The sequence below is a fragment of the Diplotaxodon limnothrissa genome, linkage group LG6 (genome assembly GCF_057381915.1).
Source record: "Diplotaxodon limnothrissa isolate DT_005_m linkage group LG6, D_limnothrissa_male_GT1.1, whole genome shotgun sequence".
Taxonomy (NCBI): domain Eukaryota; kingdom Metazoa; phylum Chordata; class Actinopteri; order Cichliformes; family Cichlidae; genus Diplotaxodon; species Diplotaxodon limnothrissa.
The window spans coordinates 9,059,736-9,083,824 of NC_140601.1; the positions used below are offsets into that span (position 1 = coordinate 9,059,736).

General features: G+C 38.6%; 1 protein-coding gene across 2 annotated transcripts in view; it reads right to left on the reverse strand.

Annotated features, from left to right (window-relative positions):
* The window catches only part of LOC146630072 (voltage-dependent T-type calcium channel subunit alpha-1I-like), a 222,776-nt gene that overhangs the window by 161,057 nt on the left and 37,630 nt on the right, over positions 1-24,089 (reverse strand). For both annotated transcript variants that reach the window (XM_085356770.1, XM_085356771.1), the window contains 2 exons: positions 20,263-20,374; positions 16,613-16,746 (listed from right to left, as the gene is read on the reverse strand). In XM_085356770.1, the coding sequence (XP_085212896.1) occupies positions 16,613-16,746; positions 20,263-20,374 (246 nt within the window). The remainder of the gene's footprint in view (positions 1-16,612; positions 16,747-20,262; positions 20,375-24,089) is intronic.

Here is a 24,089-nt window from a genome sequence, read left to right on the forward strand (position 1 = left end):
CTTTGTTTGGTATACAGAAAAAAGTAAATTGGGTGGTTGTTACATTAAAAAAGTCTAACTTGTAATTTAAACACAATAATTTCATGTTTCTATGAACGTAGTTAAATCATGAAGAATCTGTACGAAATTCAACAACTTAATTTGTTCTTGTTGAGATGACCTGATACAATCTAGTAAGAGTGGTTAGTTGCTGAACTCATGAAATTCACAAGATCGCACGAGATTTCAAACTGCAGGAAAATCACTGGAGTTATAAGAGGCAGACAACTACACACACACCAGGCGTATGCTATCGCTATTTATTGTGGTTTAACCTGTCAAGAACAAAAACGTACAAAAAAATTCAGCCTTGAAATCATAGCTTTCCTACTTTTGTTAAGTCTGGATTGGTGGTGTGGTGGTTAGTGCTGTTGCTTCACAGTAAGAAGATTCTGAGTTCAAATCCACTGTCTGGCTAGTTTGCACTTGGTTCTCTCTGGGCGTTCTGCTTTCTTCCCACAGTTAAAAGTCATGCAGTTGTTACAGTTAGGGTTAATTGGTGATTCTAAATTACCTGTCAATGTAAGTGCAAATGGTTGTTTGTGATAGACTTGTGAGCTTTCCAGGGTGTACCCTGCCTTGTAACCTATCACTTCAGGGTTATTTCCCAGCAACCAGGATAAAGATAGGGCGACGTTAGTTGTTGTAGATCCATTCAATTTTTATGGTAACCAGACTCTAGACTTTGTTGAACATTATGTAATATGAAGACACCAAGTAGTATTGGGGTAAAAGTTATTGAATAGTGTTGAAATAAAATGACAAAATTGTGAAGGATTAAAATATTCCAAGAGCTCAACTTACTTCATCTAAACATGTTTCAATCGCGTTTTATGAACACAAAATGCACAGGTTTACTGAATATGAAAAAGTTGTGTTGAGTTTCTGCCAAAGCAAAACATTTGTGTGCAACCAATGTCCACTATTGAATCAAGTAAATCCAACATGGCCTTTTTTTCAGTGTATGGCTGCCCATGTAAGCAGGTCATTAGAGTTTATTGACGGCAGGATGCTGTCTGAAGTGTACAGACTGACACTCTCTGCTCAGATTCATCCAAATGCTGCAAAGCCGATCAGACAGCACGTCACAGTGGAAATATATAATGACCCAAAGCATGCTGCAAAAGCAGCCCACGAGTTTCTCAAGGCAAAGAAATGTTTTTTTCTTAAATCAGCCATCTGATCTCTACCGTGTAGAGCTTGCTTTTCAGTTACTGAAGAGAAAACTGAAGGCAGGGAGAGCCACAAACAAGCAACAACTGAAGGCCTGGCAGAGTATCTCAAGGAAGGAAACACAACATCGGGTGAAATCGGGTGACCTAGACTCTATTGATTACAAAAATATTCATCCAAGTATTAAAAATAATCCTTATAGGACGGGGCTGTGGCCCCCCCACACTCCCTAGCAGATCGTTACATGGAGAAACCTTTGGAATACAAGCGCGCTGATCCACACAGGTATGCACACGGGTGTTCACTGCTCGTAGACCCAAATTACACCTTTCTTGGCTGCTACTTCGAAGCACATCTATCCTGCGTGCTGCACAACAACATTGAATATTTAGTATTTACTGCTGTTTACACTTAGCTAGATTAATGCGATGGTGTTGTGTTTAGTATGTTGCTTTGTTTTTGTTTTTTTTTGTCTTTTTTGCTTGTTTTCTATTCCTCTCTCAACAGGTGATCCAGGAGATTTTTATTTCTTTTCTCCCCCCCTTTCTCACTGTCCCTCTCCCCTTCTGTTTTTCCTTTCCTTCCTCTTTCTTTCTCCCTTTCCTATCCCCCCTGAAAATAAAATATAATAAATAATAAAAACAAAGATCGACCAAATGGACCAATACGGCAATGCCACGATGATCCATTTGGCAAAGTAAATCCATTGGGTATCCTTGTTGGTCTTCAGACAACAATTCTGATGGCTAAAGAACCAAATGGGACAGGCAGAAAAAAAAAAATCCTTATACTTAAAATTAAGTTAATTTGTCCAATTACAATTCAACCTGTGAAAATGGAGGATTTTGTGTTGAAATCATTAGAACTGTGAAACGATTAATGCAACACTTTTGTTAAACCCCTTGGATTAAAGCTTAAGGTTTGCACCTCAGTTACATCTTGTCTGATTTAAAATCCACTGTGGTGCTGCACAGAGGCAAAACTACTGTCAATGTGCACAGAGTCATTGACCTGGTTCTGTATATTTTGCTTCTCAGTACCAGTTGACTGAAAAGCTGTGCACAGGTTTGTTCTCACTTTACACTCAACCCCACAAAGACTTGTGCAAACATGGGTCACTCGAAATGCATGAAATATATGATACTTATGGATTTAAATATGTCAGTCCAGAAGCAGTAATATGGAAGTAAAGTCAACTGTAAAGCATAAACTACAAATATATTAATGATATGCTATCAGCTCTGAACATACATATGTCTGTTTAGAGAGTTGATGCTCTGTGATACAAGATTCACACGATTCATTTACTGTACTCTTTGTGTCAAAAGCTATTGAGGATCATTAGCTCACTAATCACATGAGTCATTTCCAAATTAAACTAATTACAGTATACTGATCTGACGACACCTGTAGCACCAGCTGTGCAGTGTTAATGTGAAAGTGCCTGATTAAAATACGTATAGAGCAGTACCCCTGTTTGTACACTGAAAAGATTGCACATGTACTGAATTAGTATGTCAGGTCATATCATATGACATTATTTGATGTTAATTTGAGCTTGTGTCATTCTCTTTGTGCGCTTTTCTTAGTCTATTATATGATTGGTACAAAATAGAAGCTGCAATGTATACTTTGTGTTAAAAAAATAAATAAGAAATAGCTGCTTTTGTTTCTTAATTCTTTAAAAAAAACACTTTTATTGACTAATGGCTGCAACTAGGTAATAGTGCTAAGTAAATGAGAGCTTTGACTCTTAAGTTATAGGACCATGCTGTGGGTTTTTTCCAGTACATTCTCATTCTATGGGATATTTGGAATTCATGCTATGATATGCTGGGTCTGTGGCAACAGTGATACAGTTTTTACTCAGAGTAAGAGCATTTCGAATGAAAATTCCAACCATATTTCAAAAAAAAAAAATGTTGTGTCAATAAAAACAGAAAAAACATTTTCTTCACAACAGAACACAGAACTAAATAAAATCCTTAAACTGAGAAAATGTTCAATTCTAGGAAACAATAAAGCACGGCTCGAAAAAGATTTCCATGTTCTACTGTGAATAAAATATGGGTTTAGAAAATTCACAAAACAATCATTTTACAACATTCTGAGTAGTTTCAGGGACCAACTCTAATACTGTTGGTACCTAAAGCTAACCAAGTCATTTATGGTGTCTAAACTTTATGAACTAGTTTTTGGTGCCTGAAATCCTTTTGGGTGTTTAAGTCTCTCATTCAGCTGTTCGCCTTCACCCCTTTGGCTTTGGGGTGTCTCATCAAAGTCCCACCTAGTCCTTGATAGTTTTCAGAAGGTCAAGTTTAAAGCAAGATCATACATTATACATTACATACCTCCTTATACTAGCTATATCTTAGCGAAGCAAGCTAAAGATGCTAAATAAATGAATGTATAGTTTCTGTAACAAGTGACTGTTCACCCCATGTTTGAGTCCCACCATAGAAATACTAGTTATTTCTCTGCAGAGCATGAAGACAGATTCAGTAAAGAGGAATAGACTGTTTCACAGGTTTGGCAAAGCCTTGATTATATTATCATATGTTCATGAGCATGAACAGAGTAACTAGATTATTTTTGCTCCTCAGCAGCCTTCAATTTAGAAATAGAAACATTCTGATTACCCTGAAATCAAACTGATATCAAAGAGAAATGATTGATTTTGAACTTAGTTATATTAATGTTAATTAGAACAACCATCACCAAAGTAAAACTTTCAGTTAGCTTACCTGCATGAATACAGCAACAACAACAATAATAATAACAATCAACTGGTCTTGTTTATTGCGACAGTTCATTGGCAAAACTGTTCCTGCGTCACTTCATGTAATCCCAGACTGACTCCATGATGTGGAGATAAGGCCTCTGCGGGGGACAGGCCATCTGTCGCAGCACTTCTTGATGCTGAACAAAGTTCTTCATGACTCTAGCTCTATGTTTGGGGTCATGCTGCAGAAAGGATTTGGGATTAGACGCCTCCCTGATGATACTGTGTGGTGGAAAAGAATCTAAACATCTAAAGCTGCTCAAGCTTGCACACTGTATCGGGTAAATATAATGTAGGAAGCAAACATATTGATAATACAGATAAAAGTGATTTGAGTTTTAATGATTATCGTGAATCTCTTTCCATCGGTGTGAGCTGTATCAACACTAAAACATAAATAAATAACAGTGCACTGGCAAAATCACTCACAATGTCTCAAAAGAGACATGGCATAAAGTTTAAAGCATAGACCCATCTTCCAAACTCAACATATCCCAGTCTGGTAGATGTCTGCAATGAGTTTTATCTGATTAATGGAACCTCACAACCCAACAGCTTTTTTCTTTATACTTGCTGGTTTTTCTATTACTAAGCCACCTGACTCATGTTTGCATCAATAGAAATATCCTTGTGAGAAGAAATGAACAACAACAAAAAGCACAAATAGATGAATGAGTATCTCTCTGCAGCACTTTCACTTTGAAATTCTTTCAACAACACTGAACGCTATACCTTTGCCAGTCTTTAGATTTACTGATGGATTGTTGTACTAGAAGAATAGATGCTTGCTTCCTTGGGTGACATGATGTTCCATCACATCATAAAGTTTTTATTGTGTTTATGTAACTGTAAACCCAGGAAAAAAAAAGCTAAGTCATTTTTAAGAGAGAAAAGTTAACAGTGGACAGCTCATATTTCAGTCAAACGAGAGGGCGAACATGTGATATATATGGCATGACTATATGTATAAATATAGTCATGTCAATGCAAATAAGAATCAATTATGGCCTCCCATCTGCTGTGCTTACCAGTGTACGGTTTGCCACCTTTCAGTGTATGTCACGGGGGAGACGGCTGATGTATAATGCAAACATACGCTTGTTACACAGTTTCTAAATCTACTGCGTACAAAACAAAGCTTTACATATTTGTAATATGTGAAGTGTGAGAAACAGATGGCAAGACCAAAGAATGGGAAACTTTGTTTAGACAAGTATAATCTGACCATCGTGACACAGCTGTCACTGTAGATGGAGGCTGATGCAAGTATCTCAGGAGCTCCTTCAACTAAAACCAACCACTAAACCATACAAACAACAGCAAATATGTTGCCTAGATGTAAGTGTTATTATGTTAGACAGACATACATTTTATTGACTATATGAAATAGCTATGTTGTACAGATTCCTTTCACAGTATGGTGGTTATGAGACGTCTCTAAACTGCAACAGGTAGGAAACACAAAATCCAGCCTTGGGGCCTCACAAGCTCATTCAGCTCGGTTTGTCCACTATATGGACAAAAGTATTGTGCCACACCTCCTAATCTTTGAATTTAGGTGTTTTCATCCAATTGCATAACTGCATAAAATCAAGCACATAGCCATGCACCGTGCCAGGAAAGGGTCTACCGAATTTGACTGGTAGTATATTAGGATGCAACTCAGGTTGTGAAAATTCTTCCCCGTTAGATATTCCACCATTAACTGTTAGTGGTGCTATTGGCAAGGAACCACCAAAACTCAGGAAAAGTCCAGTGTAAGTGAAGCATCAGACCACATAAAGTTATAGAAACTAATCTTCCAGTTCTACCTTAAAGACCAGACAAACTCTAAGCAGTTTGGCAGTCAGTTGGAACATAGGCTCATTAAAACTTCTGGGGCTAATGTCTTAGCAAGTGAAAGTGTGCAGCTTTTTACATCAGGAGATAATCATGCAAACATCTGTAGCTTGAGCAACAGTCACACTACTAAGCAATTAGCAAACTGATGACTTGACAGGAGCATTTCAACTAAGTTTGGAACAACAGTCAAGTAAACCTGCAAGAGCCTGAGAAACATAATGTAAATTCCTTGTTGTCATTCCTCTGATGGGTTTTAAAGAAATGCTTTTAAAGTGTAAAATGTGTAAATTTATGAACCCTGACATTTAGCTTTGATATCTCTCCTTTTTCCCTTGTCGTATCCTCAAAACACAGCATGTTTTTACCTCCTGTCATGCTTCCTTGGCTGACTGCTAGAGACAGATAGAGGACATGGGGCTGAGAGACTAAATGTATCCTGAGAGAGGAGGTACAAAGCTCAGCCTGCGTTCACCGATAACCTCTCTAACATTATCCCTAAAAACACATTATCGCAGAAGGATACGCTCACACTGAAGCATACACTTCACCTCTTACATGGGCCGCGATGGAGAAAATTACAGCTTTAGTAATCCAGTTACATTTAAAGCAGAAATCTAAACAATTTTGGTTAGAAACTCCAGCTTGATTAATGAGGGCTAGGTTGAGGAGGAGAGAAATTATTTTACACTTAAACCACACACTCAATTCCTTAACCTGTCAACTGCTAACATCAACTAAACCTGGAAAGGACCCAATCTAGCTCAGCCGAATCAGTCAATACACTCAAATCACAATCATGATCAGTCTGACATTTGTGAGGTGTGCACCCAGCTTTAGTTTTCTACAGACAAACACATTCCTCATGTGAGTGAAAAAAAGCTTTAATGCTGAACAATAGACACGAGACAGATGCCATTAAGTCAGTAAAGACAACCTTGTATAATGCTAATGCTAATGCATTCATTTGCTTTAGTGTGTATTTCTTTTATTCTCTCAAACGCTCACTGTCCACTCTGCTTTAGGCAAATGGAATAATGCAGCGTTGCAACGAATTAGGATCAGCGTCACTCATTGGAAGAAATTTTATTACTGCCACCAAGAGCCAAGCTATGTTTTATCACCAAACTTAAGATCTGAGATTTGAGTAAAAACAGTGCAGGGAACCACACTTGACATGAGCAAAGCGAGAACACAGTACAACTCAACAAGGAACAAAGACGACTTGAGGCTTTAAATAGATATAGAAAGTAATTAGGTATAGATGACACACTAGAGTGGAAAGACGGAGCCGAAACTAATAAATTAACTTTTAAAGGAATTGAAACCAAACACAAGACAAAAAAGATGGAAAAAGATAACCTAATGCAAGTAACTGACAGAGTTGGGGACTTGACAAAACACAAAAGGATGCTGGGAAAGCTAGACTACAACGCAAGGGATCAAAATAGAAACACTAAACTCACATTACACAGTAGCAGAAGAACAAGAAACAAGGACACTTAACAACAAAACCTGTCAGGTATAAACTATAAAACACTATACAGCATACATGAAGAAGAAAAAGTGCCAAATAAACTCCAATAAACTCAGAATTTAACAGCAGAGAACAAAAATCTCCATGATGGCAATTGATTTATTTTATCTGGTTTCAGAGATAAATTTAGGTTTCATCTGCATAGCAATGAAAATGAAAACTACTGCCTAAGGGAAGTATGTATTCGATAATCCATGACTAACGTTTATGTGTGAAAAAGACTCCCACTCCCACAAATCTATCAGGCCACGACATCATAACCTTCACCAGTACTATTTCTGCACTGTCCTGGCTAAAACTCTTCAAATAAACCATTCCTCTAATCAGCAAGCCTAATCAGAATAAACACAATGTGCCAGATTTAGCTACTAGCTAATTTTCTTCTCCTGTCTCTCAGCAGATAGACTGAAAAATAAAATACAGTGCTCTTAATACGCAGACTTCCATCACCACTTCAGCTCTGCCAGGCCTCAAAGAATAAGGATGAATGGAAAAATGACTAAAAACTAACGCTAGCTTCATAAACTTCACTGTATTCAGCACTATTATATACAGTAATAGGTTTTAAATGTGGCATAGTAGGAGTGAAAGAAGAGGCATCACTGCATGCATGTGCACAAATCAATCTATTATCAATTTGCCCTTCAAAGCCTGCCAACTGGTTTTCACAAGTGAAGAAAGGTTTGCAAGCTTAACTTTAGACACTTTTAAGAGTCGATTTTGTGTTTGAGGAGCTTATTCTTTAGCTTTATATCAATGTACAGAACATTTCCTCATAAAAATACATCTTTTACACAAGATGATTGCCTGCAGCCTTTCACATCACTAATGGAGGCATGTAGTTGGAGCAAGGGGTTATTAAAGAGAGTTTATAAAAAGGCAACTTTTGGACTAATTTTGGCATCTACCAAATCCAAGAGCAGTCAACACACAAAAACATGCAGTTCGAACAATATTCCCTCACTAACTGTGTGCAGGGTTCAGCTCTACAGGCAAGCTAAGCTGAGCCTGGTGTGAGCCTCACACTGCTCCTAATCCCTTCCCTGCAGCACGCCTACTGTTTGTGTTTGCAGTAAACTAGTTCCCAGGGGTGCAACGTTTTATCATGTCCCCCCTCCTCCTTGTCGCTAAGCACGCTGCATGTGGTGGACGCACGACTAGGGAGTAATTGGTGATGATGGCAGTATCTCTTCCATACCATGCATGCATGAACATTGCGGGCTGATGCAAAGAAATGATGATGAGGCATTGTGTGCTGATTTTTTGGATTTGAGGAAAAAAGGACTAGATCAAATATTAAAAGGAAGCTCGATGGTGGAAGCAGAATCTTCTGTAGCCTCAGGGCCAGTGACTGTAAAGCTGGAAAATCTGGAGAAACTATTTCAGTGAAACCGAATGAAAAATTGGCCCCATTCTCTGAAAGTGAAAATTAAAAAAGGAGAGGATGAATGCAGAGGAAATTAAAAAGCCACAAAAGGAAACTTTATGGCAGAAAGCTACAATTTGACTGAATTTAGCAATTTAAAGTATTAGTGAGCATGATATCTTCAATTATTTGTAAAAAAAAATACTTACAATTCCTATAATAGTGTAACTAAAGTACATTAAGTAAGTAGGAAGACTGGCATGCATTAGTAATAGGAACTTTCAACGATATAAGCATGGATTCCAACACAAAGAGAATCAACTTTTTTGTTGTTTTGTACAAATCTTTTGTATTTTGGATTATTTGCTCTTTGGATTATTAATTTTTTGAGAAAGACTATTAAAAAATAAAGACGGTCACACAAAAAATAATTTGGGACCCACAGAAACACAAAAATATAATAAAGGCAGTGGGTATAGGTACAGGTTATTTAGTTTTAAACGTGAACTATTGTTTTCAAGCTGGTCTGTACTCATTGTAACATTTTGAGAAGCTTGTCAAAGTATGACTAACAGGTACAGTTACTCATAATGGAGCTGACAAACTGATGGAACCCATTTTACAAAAGTGATGTGAAGCAGAAACTTTTAACAGGACTCCATGCGGTCCTGGGAAAAACCAAGTACAGCCCATGATTCAGTAACTTGTAGAAGCACTTCCTCAGCAATAAATTGAAATAATCCTGCCCTGTAAGACTTTGTAAGTCTCTCACATCGTTATGCAAGAATTATGGCCCACTGGCGGCCATTCATTTATTCGCAGATCTCTTAAGGTCCCACCAAATCATTTTAGTCCAGCTGAGATTTGTACTTTGACTGGGTCACAGGAACCTTGATTCTTCCTTTTTTGTTTCAAACAGTTTGTTGTTTGTTTGCTGTTTCGTCACATTCGGCACCAGGGTGCATTGTGAGGCCTGAATGCTTCAGATCAGCAAAGTGCCAAGATTTCTGATCACACTTAATCACGTGCAGCTGTTAGGGGCACCTAGCTGTTATATACCTTTGTGAAAACTTCCTATTTAGTGACTGGATCTACTGAAGTTAGGACTTTTAGAGTTTTGAGTCTGCATCCTTAATTATATAGCATTGGCACCGTGTGAATACTGTAATTTAGAATGTACCACCCTGTGGACAGGAAAGTGTAATTAAGCATACTTCAATGTTCTGTGGCCAGTGGTGCCAAAAATACAGACATTCTTTATCAGAATCAGAATGCTACTTTATTAATCTTTAAGGAAATGATGTGGCTTCATTTAAGTAGAAGTGCAGATACCTGTGTTTGAAATACTCAACTAAAAGTTGAAGTGCTAATGCAGTGTCTTTACTCAAGTAAATGTTAAAAAGTACAGGCTATGAAATGTAATCTTAGTAAGAAACTAAAAAGTACTCATTGAAGTACAAGTCTATACCTACATTGTAGAGGGTTAGGATTAGACTCTGCAGTTGGGGAATCCCTACGACTAATCGTGGAGAAAAGAATCACAACTCACAATCATTTCTAATGTGACTGCTGCTCTTTGTGGATTACACAGTGAAATTCAGCAGGAAGCAGATGTTTCAGAGCTCCTTTGTTGATTGCCTCTAAACGCAGTGGCCCTAACTTACAGACAACAGCACGGTTCCAGCTAATTTAACCGGTTAGTATAAACGCTAAGTTCTTGGTTTTTGGAACAAGAACACAGACTAATGTTAATACAATCTGTCAATGTCTACAAAGTCATTGATTTTAACATATTTCAGCACTGTGAGTGTTGTGTTTCTATTCATTCCACTCCCTAAAAACATTGGTCACCCAGATACGTGATTGTGTTTTTGTTGGTCAGCAACAAGGATGTCAAATCTAGTTTTGATGTTTGGACATTCTCCATCCTTAAGGCATCTGTCAAAAGCTTAAGGTTTGTGGATGCAAGATGTTTTTACACAGGTGTCACCAGAAAACCTGTTTCTGTTTTTGAATGGGAATGATCATGGAGGCAGTATGCAGCAAACTAATGGTATATTTACAAATCCTGAGAACATAAAAATAATAGGATACAACTTAATTGCTTCAAACCATGTTAATTACTTTAATTCTTACGTGCTAAGTGATAGCGTGGCACTCCAGCTTTGGAAACGTTCTTCTAGCCAAAGCTTATTTTACTCCTTATTCTGCCATGAACTCTAATTTCTTGCCTTCCACTCGCACTGCCAGTGAAACTGCGAGTCTGAGAGACTCCAATGTTAGGCTCCAATATTATTATTCCTGAAATCTGGGAGAATGATGCACTAATAAACATCGTATGTCGTGTCTTTTGTTTCCTTTTTGTGATAAAATGTCCAGTATTTATCGATTTTTAGTATAGTTTCCTGGCCTAGTTTTTATTTTAATGTATTTTTTTTAAATACTAAGCCATGCTGGGTAAACTCTGTATTTACCGCTGTAATCTCCTGTCACTCAGGAACAGCTGTTCTTTCCTTTGGATAGCTGCATTACAGGGTACCCAGGCCAGGACACATTTCTCCTCTTTTTGGTTGTGAATTAACCTTAATAACATACATGTACATAACATGTATTTTTATGAAACTTTGAAGTTGTCCTTGTAAATATTCTCTCAAGTGGATTTTGTGTTATGTCAATTTCCTTGTTTGCTTGGTTGCTTTGATGTTGTCTGAGTTTTGATTTTTCTCAATTTTGTAATAGTATGTTTTCGTAGCCCGGCCTCCAGCTTCTGATGTAATAAAACACTATTGGCTGCCTTAATCAGAGCAGATGACAAGATGCAGTAAAAAAAATAAACTGCTACTTGTCTTTCTGTGTGTATACAGAAACAAATGTCTAACTTTGTACTGTCTGAAATAATGTAAGAAAACCCATAATTAACTGATGGTAACTTGAACTGATAAAGTCAAATGTGAGCCGGAGCCTTATAACTGCTGACCTGAAAACAAAGATCTGGCTTTGCTCAATAGGAACTTTAGGTGCAAGAGCTGATGTAAGCTTAGCATAAATGGAATAGCGTAACAGCTATTAAATCTGAGCGTGTTATTAAATGGTAAACTGACTGAGCACTCAAAGGGTTTTCTACTACATGCTTCATTTACACACACACACACGTATTAATACAAGGACTGTTTCTTTATCGAAGTGCTTCCTAACCTTCATACACGCACTCACACTCATACCGGGAGCATCTTTAGCTTCAATATCTTGCCCAAGAAAACAGGGATTGAACCACCAACCTTTTAGCTAGTATACAACCACGTTTCACCTCCTGAGCTACAGCTGTTTATTAAAAGCTATCATAATTTTTTAATATGTATCCCAGCATCAGTCACTTAGAAACCATTATGTCCCACTGTGTCAGGAGATAAGCAGATATTAATCAAATTTTGGCTTCCCATGATTAAATGAACGCAATAGACCAATAGTGACAATGCGTGCTTCATCACATCAAGTTGGTTCCTAAGTCACTGCCTGACAATGAGCATGCACTATATGTGCCAATCACAGCTGTTACCTGCACTATGCACCATGTTTGTTGCTGTAGTCTGTCCTACTAATGCTAAATTAAAAGACAGATACAGCTGAAGGTGAAGAGCTTGTCCTTCGGAATACCGTTCATTGTTTGGAGCTATCCTACCACCTGAAAGCACACTACAAACACACGTCCAAGAAAACCAACGCAATGGCTGCTAACAGGAATCACCCAACATCAGCACAGAACTCCACAAATGCGAGCCCGTGTGGCACGTCCGCATATTGATCCATCTCACAAAGATGTACTGAAATCACCAACATAATGGCCAAAGATAAGTATACACTAAATACTCTCAGTAGCAAAGGCTTCAGGAAAAATAGTCACTGGACAAAAGCCATATTATCCCCTCAAGCAATTACTTTTCCAATAGCTGTGCTGTATACAACATGACAAAGAGGGGAATAGAGAGAGATTTTATATTTTGCTTCTAAGAGACCAGGTGATCAGGCCTTCTGTGTGGAGAGATGGTTTTATTAACAGGAGTGTAGCATAATGTAGAAAGTGAAAGTAATACAGAAAATTAATTTTGAGTAAAATCTTGGTACTGTCAGGGTCCTGGGTCTCCTGACCCAGCGTTTTAGTTCATTGTGATTTTTGTATTATTGTACTTGGTGTGAGTTTCTATGGTTTCTAGTTTCGATCCCTTGCCCTTCATGTTTCTCTATGTCCCCTCTGTTCTGTGTAAGTCTGTGTCTGCATGTTTGAGTTCCCCTCTGTGTCTCTCGGTTCTTAGAGTCCTCTGCCTTATGGTTTATGTCTCTGTTTTTCTTAGTTGCTGTCTCCACTGTGTCAAGTTCGCGTCTCTGTGTGATCCTTCCTGTTTTACTTTGTAGGTCCGTGTCTTATGTGAATGTGTCCTGCTTTGCTTGTCTCGTCAGTTCTAATTTCCACCAGCTGTGCCCTCCTTCTGTGTCTCATTCTCCTCGTTACTTCCCAGTGTATTTAGTCCCTGTGTTTCTCTGAGTCAGTGTTGCGTCGTACCCTCAACAAGTTGTGTGTGTTTTGCCTCTGTGTTACCAGTGTTTTGTTTCCAGCTCTAGTTCCAGTTCAGTATTTCTGCTTCAGTGTTTTAGTCCACCAGTGTTTTTGTTTGTCTTTTGGTGAGTTTAGTTAGTAAGAGGTTTTCCAGCAATAAAGCTGCGCTTTAAGTTGAACTTCTGTGTCTGAGTCCTGCATTTTGGATCCACCACTCCTGCTTGCCCGCCTGCCACACAGCCAACCATGACAGGTACAGTTTTTGTATTTGCCTTTATTTTTATTGTATGAGTTTCACCGACTTTAGGTGAAAAAGCAGGGCTGAAAAAATGTTTACGCACAATTCAACAAATCAACCAATAACTGAGATAAATAATCATGATCTCACTAATGTCCAAAATAATCATAATTTTCATTTTGGCCGTTATCGTATCCGTCTTTAACAACAGATGTCACTATTTGGTAGAGCTGGGCGATATATCGAGTTTTTAAAAAATATCGATATATTTTTATACGAGATATAAGATCTGACAATATCCTTTATATCGATATAGTCTATGTTACGTTATAATTATACTTGTGGAGCCGCAAGTTTGCCTCTCTTTCGTCCACTTCCGTCTCTACGCAACGTTACTCGGCCTTGCCTCTCCTTCACTGAACACAACTCCCCCTCCTACCCCATCGCTTCACCTGCAGGAAGCGACAAGATGGACACGGCAAATCTCCGTTAACGAGTTACTGCGCATCGCCCCGTGCGTGGGGCTGGACGGCGTCAATGTGTTAGCTAGCTAACCACGCTAACGAGCTAACCACGCTAACGCCATGCAGCCCAGAGGTGCTGCACGGACTAAAATCCTTTCATTTTCTCAAAAGTTGACAGCGCGCCTAATGTATGAATTCTGGTTGTGCTTGATGGCCGCGAACCGATTTTATGCGGAACACGGCGCTCAGCAATCTGTCAAAAATGTTTTAGTACGACTTTGGTAAGCTACGGAGCTGCACCGCTTGATGGATTGTCGGAGGATTACGGCTGAGCCTCGCGGAGTGATACGTACTGTGCTTCAACGTAATATTACCCTACTGTGTATAAGGACCATAAATGGCACCTGTTAAGAGACGTGGTTGCGAAGCGGATTTCAAACTCCAGGCTGTCAGTCACGCAGTACAAGTTGGGAACAGAGCAGCTGTGAAATCTGTCTTTGTTATTGTGCTCAGCGTCTATTAGTTTACATTTTGACTGCACAATTGTGAGCTTTTTGTTATGCACAAAAACAACATTGTTTTCTTTTATTTATGGAGCATTATTATTTAATAAAATATATCGAGATATATATCTTATATCGCCAGCCAGCTAAAAAATATCGAGATATGAATTTTGGGTCATATCGCCCAGCCCTACTATTTGGTCTCCGTCAACCATTGTTCTCTAAATATGAGCTGCACGTGCAGTGTAGACATTATGAGCTCTTTATGGCTAAATTCTAAAACCATAAAAGGTAAAGTACAGCAACATTGTATTTCCTGCTGTTGTACCATGTGCTCTGACTCTGTTCATGATACGACAGCACTGACTAGCAAATCAGCTGTTCATTACCCTTTAATAGGGGAAAAAAAATAACCAAACTTAAATGTTTGGTGTGAAGCGGACGAGAGGTAAAATGCAACAGCCCTTCCACAGTTCTAGACCAAATTAACTAAATGAACCAGATTTTAAAAACATCCTTAATATTTTTGAAAGAGGCGACAATGTTAACATTACAAACTGTAACTTTCAGACAGGCAGTGTCCTCGTCATGTCCTTTCAAATGCAAACATCTATTCTAAAATTGGCATTTCAGTCAGATCATATTAATAAAAAGACATTACATAATTAGAAAAACAAAACGCCCCCAACCACAACCTACTAGTGCTGTGCGACACTGCAAATTTTGGTATAAGTCTGTTACCAAGTAAATGCAGAGCCTGTATTGCCAATAGAAATACCAACATTTTTAACCTGTAAAGGCAGCTTATGTAGGAGAGAACAATGTGTCATTCGTGATTCATCATCATCAATTTGCAAATTCTGAACACAATCACAAACAAAACTTTTCAACTTCTCATGTATATTTTAAACTGGGATTTTTTTTTTTGGAGATGTAAAATAGAAATGTTCCTGTCTCTAAAGCACTTTGGGTCAACTTCTGTTACTGAAATGTGCTACAGGGTATACATCCAAAAAGGTTCACCAGGGTGCAGCACATCATGAACTTAGAGGACAGACACAAAGTATCGATCCTGTCACGTTAGTATCGATCCGATACCAGTATCAGTGTTGGTATCAATACTACTGGATCGACTGGCCCACCTCTACCACCAGTGCTCCAAGAAACTGAGCAATTCACTGCGATTAAAAGAGAAACATTATAGATGGTCATAACAAGGGATTTAACTAAGCTGCAGAGAGTGGGAAATCACTACTAATGAGACAAGTGAACAAAATTATACTTGGTACACTGGAGTGGGTTAGGATTAGCATCAGGAGTCGGTAATCCCTTAGTTGCACAAAAGCTCAGTAGAGTTAACAAAAGCACACACACATTTAATGGCGACTTTGTCCAAAGAAAAATATTTCATACCTTTTTTTTTTTTTAACCATTTAAAGGTATCCCTTCGAGACATCAGTAACCCTGACAGAATTTGTGGCTGGGTAATTTCAGCTCATTCAATAGGTTCCATTAAGATGATTAGCTCAGCTGAGTCGCATCATCACTGTGTTACTGCCAGTCACGTCCCAAGTGAGAGCCAGTTACTATCCACACGTTAATACCCACTGCCATGTTACATTTGTAACACCGACTTGATTGGCTACGCATCGCAGCACAGTGGATTGTGAATTGTAGAGGAAGACAAAAAAGGATGAGCCAAAAAGGGATTTGGAACCTGGCCTTTAAACAGAAGCGAAACAGAATTGACCATAATTAAATATTTGAACTTTCGAATAATTCAAACACTCTCTGTGTGAGAGCTCCAGTTTAAATGTGGAATGAAACATTTACAAGTTATATTAGCAGACCGAAGAGGAACAGTGAAAATTACTGAAAAAGAATCAGCTAATGTTTAAGTGTAGCCCTTTGGGTGTATTTAATTAGCATTACACTGACCCACAATGCATGAGTTCATACTTTCCCTTTATTATTTTTTTACATTTTATTTATTTGTTTTTGTTGTTGATGTTATAGCTGTCAAGACATGTGTTTGGGAGAAAACCCTTCAGCGCTCCCACCCGTGTGAGTCTCCTGATGTGGAAAGAGGAGTCAGATAAATGGAACAGAAGGTCCTCACCCTGCCATGACGATAAAGAAATCCAGCCTGTTCCACGTGTCCCCGAGGTAACAGCGTCGACCAAAGATCCCCAGAGCGATCATTTTTACAACCATCTCCATAGCAAAGAAGATGTAGATGAACGCATCGAAGGCCTGACAGAAAAGAAACAGAGATACGAGGTGTTAATAAGGGAAAACATAAGGAAAAACGTCATTTCTGGCTGCTTTTGGCAGCAGGAATGATGAATCATTGTTGGGATGGAAACAAAAAGATCACAGAGAGAGACGTCTGTTAAATTTAGCGTGCAAAAGTGAAACTAACTGACTTTAATCATCGTTTGAACTCACAATTTTTTTTTTTTGCTTGTTTTTTTAAGTTTCATGGAAACGGTGACCAGGAGAATCGTCATTTCTTTATAGGTTTAACACTGAAAAACGGATTACATTAAATAAATAATGCATGTGTGTGAAAAGGCCTTGCATCTCATAGACAAGCAGATGCAAATGTACACACACACACACACACATGCACGGATAAATAAATAAAACCACTTGGCAAATGCCTGTTTAGTTTTCTGTCTTCATTTATGTTGGAAGTGATAGCAGAGCTGTACATTTTAATTTTTTCAGAAATCCCTCAGTCAGAACATGGTATATCATGTTTAGGTGGAAACTAGCAAGCTAACTTCCTGCTAACTTCTAACTCTGCTAAATTTAATAGATTCTGTTTTCATGGATGTTAAACTTATTTGTTACACCTGGTGAAGCAGCAACTCTGATCATTTTATTAAAGATGAAAGAATTTAGGCAGTTTTTAACTCAGTGTGCAGTGTTCGTTTGACTTTGAGACCTGAACAGACGGAGTTTAGGACCCAGATCACTCTGCGAGTCTCCTGACTACAGTAGCCGTAATGCTCCCACAATCCATCAAGCGGTGCAGCTTCTTGCTTACCAAAGTCACACTAAAACATGTTTTGACAGATGTTTGAGCGCCGTGTACCACATAAAATCGGTTCGAGGTCAGCAAGCACAACCAGAATTCATACATAAGGCGCACTGTCGTTTTTTGAGAAAATTTAAGGATCTTAAGTGCGCCTTATAGTGTGGAAAATACAGTATATCAACACTACATGTAGAAAAATTGAAGTTAAGGTTCCAACTAGATTTATTTTGACACAAATTATAAACACAGTTTTTAGATCCTCTGAGTGGCCGTAGGCCCTTTTAGGCTTTGTCTACAATTGAATAAACTCATCTATTCATTTTGTGCTAAATGATTTATCACTTCTTCTACAATCCTCCATTAATTGGTTCCAGGTCCATAACTTTTACCATAACAGGCAGTAAAACTCAATATCAATGAATTTTGTTGTATTTTGGTTTGCTTTAGCAACAGCTCTAAAGATCCATTATACAGTACATATTTCCTCTAAATGTAACATGCCTAATGTACAAGCACAAATTTAACAGATTTCCTGATGAATGAGACAGACTGTTTGTCTGCACACAGTAAGACTTTTGATGATGTTGTGTGTGTGAAAAGCAAACTGATGGCAGCAAAGACGCTTCTTCCATGACATCATCCAAATGCCGTCAAGCTCAAATCAACAGGTTTCCTTAAAAGGTGAAGTAATGGAAAACAATTATTCTGCGCAGTAATCAGAGGTAAGCCTCACGTCGAAATCCTCACACCTCACATAGCTTTTATCAAGCATCTAATAAAAAAAGAAAAGAAAAACACTTAAACAAATCCAAGAATTCAGCTCGTCGATGCTGTTGTGTGCAAAAAGCCTAGATTAGCTGGAGCTCCTTTCTGTTCATACTGGGGGATTAGAGACAAACTGACACGCTCAGTGTTGCCTGTAATTTGATTTTCAGAGCGACGTACTGCAAGCGACGTGATCCAAATCTGAACCATTAAGGTGGATCTTTGTTTCCTGACTTGTTTGCTGCTGAAAACATGCATCCTATTTAGTGCAGGTATGCCAGACCAGCTTACTAATGAGGAGTGGTCAGACTTTCCAACCTTGACCTTTGCTGGAAAGATGGATGTGGTGCTACCTTCGGTAATGTTTGCTAACCCAAGGGAGACTTTAGCAAATGGTGAAAAGCACTTATGTCTCGTGCCATTTCTGCAACTCTCTAAAACATCTGACTTTATTTTTTCATTCCCCTCCCCGAACCCCCAGTGTAGAAGTTTGCTATGTCACACCTCTGTCTTTCTAAATGGAGGGACAGTAACTGCGTGTGTTTATGTAAGTGTGTAAAAACTGCAGATAGTCAGATTAACAGCAACAGCATTTTGTCTCTATCCTGAGTGAAGACGACTTTGATGCTGCATGAGTAAATCCCCATTTTCCTCGTCCACACTTAAACGCAAAAACGGAGTTTTTAAAAATCTCCATTTTCAGTGATCGATAACGCCGTTTACGTGTGGATGAAAGGCCCAAACAAATAGAAAAATCTGCGTTTTCAAAAAATTCCAAAGAGAGGAGGGGTAGCTCAACACTTTTGCACAACAATGGACTTGCACTCATCCATCATCCAACAATGCCTGCTAGTGGCCACCTAAGCCTCCAAAGGTCTCTCAGCCCACATTTGTTAGAGCTTATAGATTTCGCTGCTGAGCCAGCATGGAGATCATGTTATTGAACAGTAGATTTTCTGAGAGCAGCGTATTGACTGTGGGGCTGTAGCCCACTAAATCCATGCTCATACTGAATAGGGTCTATAGATACTTGGAGGAGAAATTCTATTAGATCCAACTCAACAACCCCCCCACCCCCCCACAGACACTTGAATCAATCTACTGTGTGCGTCTACGTTTGCTGCTATGCTATATGATGTGTGCAGCGCCTCGTGTGCATTGCGTGTGATTCAGCAAGCTCTTTGCCCCGGCAGACGGAAGGCATATGCGCGCAGGCTCTAGCACAGATGTTATACCCACTCGAGCCACCTTTGACATAAGTGAGAAGAGATTCGGTGTCCTGCCAAATGATAAGTGAAGCTGCAGAGGTGCCATACATGACAGAGTCATGCTCGCTGCAGCATAAAGACCGCAAGCTAGCAGTGAGTCAGTGCAAGCAGGTACAGTGCCCAGCATGGGGGGAAGAAGAGCATGATGGGCAAATGAGGTAAGGTTGGGATAAAGCTGAGTTTGGATGTATCAGTGTGTGTTTCTATCTTCTTTTCTGCAATATGACCGTGCGATTCGAATCAAATATACAGAACATAAACCAGTCTAACTGGTCCCTTTGACTTTTAGGACCCTTTAAAGAGGTCCCTCAACACCTGTAGCTCATACATCACTTTAAAAGGAATATTTATGTTATCAGAGGGATTTTCCTGGCTCAGAATGGACCTCATGAGAGAGACTATGCATCTAAACACAACTCGTCTCCAAGCAGCAAAAGAAAAGAGTCTGTATTGCTTTACTTAACAGACGTCTATGGGATCAAACATATTTTTATCAGAACCACATGTTCATGTGTCCATAGGAAGTAGAATTCATATGAAATGATTGCATAAAAACAAAATAGCGCACACACACACACACACACACACACACACACACAAGGCACTGTTAAGAGCACACATACAGTTTCCTTTGAGACTATATGGGATGTTGCTACAAGCTAGGGGTGGATTTCGTGCACGTTTGCGTTGTACCTGTAGTATCTGGCATCGGTCTGAGGAGCAGTCGATGTTCTCACAGGGCTGGTACATTCCCAGGGTAACACAGTTCAAAAGGATCACCATCATACTCACACGTTCGAACCATGTAGAGACACATCTGGTTAAGGAGAACTCCTCACAAAGGGAAAGCCAAGACTTTATGTTCCGGTGAAGGGAAAATGGGTCATTCGTACTTTAAACAAAAGAAACTCTATGAAGACACCTCATTTAAAAAATGATGAGAGAATAGAAACAAATAACAAAAGTAACCCTTTCTGCTAACTCAGTTCTCCAGCTACTAACCTCTTAACGCCAAGTGTGTCATGTACATACATGACTTTTTTTTACTTTTACATGTGTGATTCCCCCCCCCCCCCCCCCTAAAAAAACACAAATAAATTGCAGAATAAATCTTTAACCAACAAATTGTCCAGAAAAGCCAAACATTTTTTAAAATGCCAAAAGGTTTAATAAACACTCCGTTTAAAAAAATAGATTTTTCCGGCAATCATTTCATGGTTCGGGCTATAAATGGCTAATAGCATGTTCAGCTTCTGACTGGAAAGGAGGTATATGGTCTAAACTGAACAAGAGCTTTATTGTCAATACAACAGTTTACAGCGTAATAAAAATGCTGCTTCACCCAAGCACCCCTTGGTGTAATCATAAGAATATAAAAAACATATCTTTATGTGATTTATGATTTAAAACTAGGAATTACAAATAAATAATGTGCTAAATTTCGGTAAAATTATGGGATAAAATGGTACTAATTACTAACTATACAATGCTATGAAATACTATAATGTTAACTGTACAATAACTGTACAATAAACAAAGACAGGACAGAAACAATACAAAATGTATAGTGCAGTAGGTATTGAATACCAGGTTCAAGTTTTTGTCAGGATATTGTAGACGAGACAGGACGAAGACGTGCAAGATGCAAAATGTGCAAATATAGTATAATTTATAATTCAGTCCATCTTCTGCTACAGAACAGCAGTCAATTCCTACCATAGTGTTTTTAGTGTTTCTTTTTTTTTTAAGCAACACTCTTATATCTGCAGATTGCTTTTATATTCTGTGATGGGTTCTCAGAGTCAGCATTATTTTTTATAACTGCTATGAAAACTATGGCAATAACAGAAGAAGAAGAAAATCCAATTTTAAAAACCTGCCATAGCTTTTCTTTGATCGCTCCATAAAAGTTAATCCTCACTGACACAGGAGACTGCGGTAGTATTAGAAAGTGTAATGCGCGATATCTATGACATACTCTATGAAAAATGCACTTTTCTTATTTAACTTCATCACTCTGCTGACACTCACTTATGCACCCCAAAGCCATCTAAATCATAAAGACAAATGAGATGCATCAGATGCTGCAGAGACATTTCATAGAACTGAACGGCACCATCTACTGTCTGCCAGCAAGATGCTGGAGCCCTACTGTTTCAGTGGTTTCTAATAGGAAAATCCTCTATGACGTGAGTAATCAAAATCCTGCATAGCAAATGTCAGAAAATGTGTGACGATGCTGAATATTGTGAGTGAACCAAAAACTGAACAACACTTGTTCTGAGAAAAGTTAAATGGAGCAGACTGAAGAGGAAAAATCAAACAGTATTGGCAAAGAAAGAGCAAGAGGAAGTGATTCAAAATTCATTCACCATGTGTTCGTGGAGGGAATGCAATGCTCAGCTAACAAGTATGAGAAGGACGATGTGCTGTAATAGCCCAGGAGGTCCAATCCCTCCTGGAGGCTATACAGAACAGGAAGCTGAAACACTCCCCGAGCAGCTTGACATACACAGTCAGCAGGACAGGTGCAGCTTCAGCAAGACACACAGAGAGTCTCCTGAAAACATTAACTTCTCAACACGCTCGTCTTGGCCCTGCCTGAACCTTCCCACAAGAAGATGGACCACTTTAGATATCGCAGGATGGATAAAGATAGGCTTTGAGTGGGCAAAGCACATGCATACACATAAACACAAAGACAGAGAGCCACACACAAACGCCCACTTCTCCAAACACATATGAGCGGAAAGCCGCACACATATGCACGTGCAAAATAACCAACAGGTTCAAACACATAACACTCAAATCACCCGCCCACACTTTAGCACAGATTCATGTACACACACACACACTTGGGCACATTAGGTTTCACATTAAATCAAACATTAAGTCAATACGCGTCAGCTGACAGGGATCATGTAAAGAGAAATTTTCACCGCAGGGTGGCATGTTTATTATCGACATCCAACAGGCTAACAGCTGCAAAGCAGACATGACACATGGTTAAGAGGAAAGATCTGTCATAGACCATCAAATGCATGGATCAATTAACTGCATGACAGCTTTTTAAACAGTTACACAGAAAAAATGATATTTAAATAACTGTATGCAAAGTTCTGAGTATTATATGCATAGCCAGGGTTGAAAGCAACAACAGCGTAACAAATAGGCACTTAACATGTGCATGTGTCATTTTTACATTGTTAATATGGAAAAAAATAGAAACATTTGAAATTATACGTTCCAACATGATGGCAAGTATTACATACAAACTTTGTACTGTGTCTACCAATTAGAATGGCACAGTGATAGGTTAGGTCTTTTGTGATTCAATCACTCTTTATGCACTACTTGCTTGAAAACACATAAAAAATACTTGATGATCTTCACAGTGTATGTGGATGTTTGACATTTTCTCAATTTTCATAAATCAAACACATACTCCCGTATTAACTGAAATATTTTCTTTGATCGTTTTGAAGATAATCTAATTTAATCCTTCTCTTCTTACAATTTAACAAATATAACAAATATAATGAGATTATTGTCAAAAGTCAAAGGGATTTAAAAAAACAAACTTCATCCTTTTACAATTTTTTTTCAACAATAGATTTCACATTTTTAACTGGAAATCCATCCATCCATCCTTGAAATTCCAGGTCATTGCAGGGTAAACAGAGACGACTTGTTAAGTATTGATTTTAGAATTCTGATTACTTCTGAACATGAACTAATAATTATATCTCTGATTAATGGACCCTCTGTGTTTTCTTATTCCATTTACTTTTTTCCTTTTTCTGTATAGAGCTTTGTAACTTTTGCTGTATGATGATCAGTATGATAACAGCATCAATACGCTTAACATGTAGGCAGCGTGTGTAGGGGAGAGCAGTGTGTCAGGAGTTATGGGATGAATTATTATCAATTTTCAAATTCTGAACACATTTTAATGACCAGTAAATCACTGTGATGAGTTAACACAGCAAAACACACCTTTCAGCTTTTCGTGTGTTTTGACATCTGGAATTTAACACAACTCTGTGAGCTGCATCCTGAAGTTAGACGACAGATTAATACAGAAATAAAGTATTAATCCTATCACGATCCAATAATAATATCAGCGTTGGTATTGATGCTATTGATATTTGGATCAATATAATTGATGAGGTGTAGCAAAATCAATTGGAAATGCAGTAACGGAACAAATAATCCAGTTATATCACCATTCTACAAGCGCACGCACACGCACACATACAGAGACACACACACACACACACTTTTACCACTTCAGCTTTTTGTGTAGCTAGCCCTTCCTAATGAGGACAGAGATATCATCCTCAGGTGTCACTGAGCCTATGTGAGAACCTCCAGGCAGTGTCTGTGAATCCACCCCCTAAAACACGAATGCCTTTCCAGGCATAGCTGGACAAAATTGCAGGTCAGCATTTCTTCTTTCCTCGCACTAAGTAATGATGACAGCTTTTGGACTAATACTATTAGGATTATCCTGGGGTCAT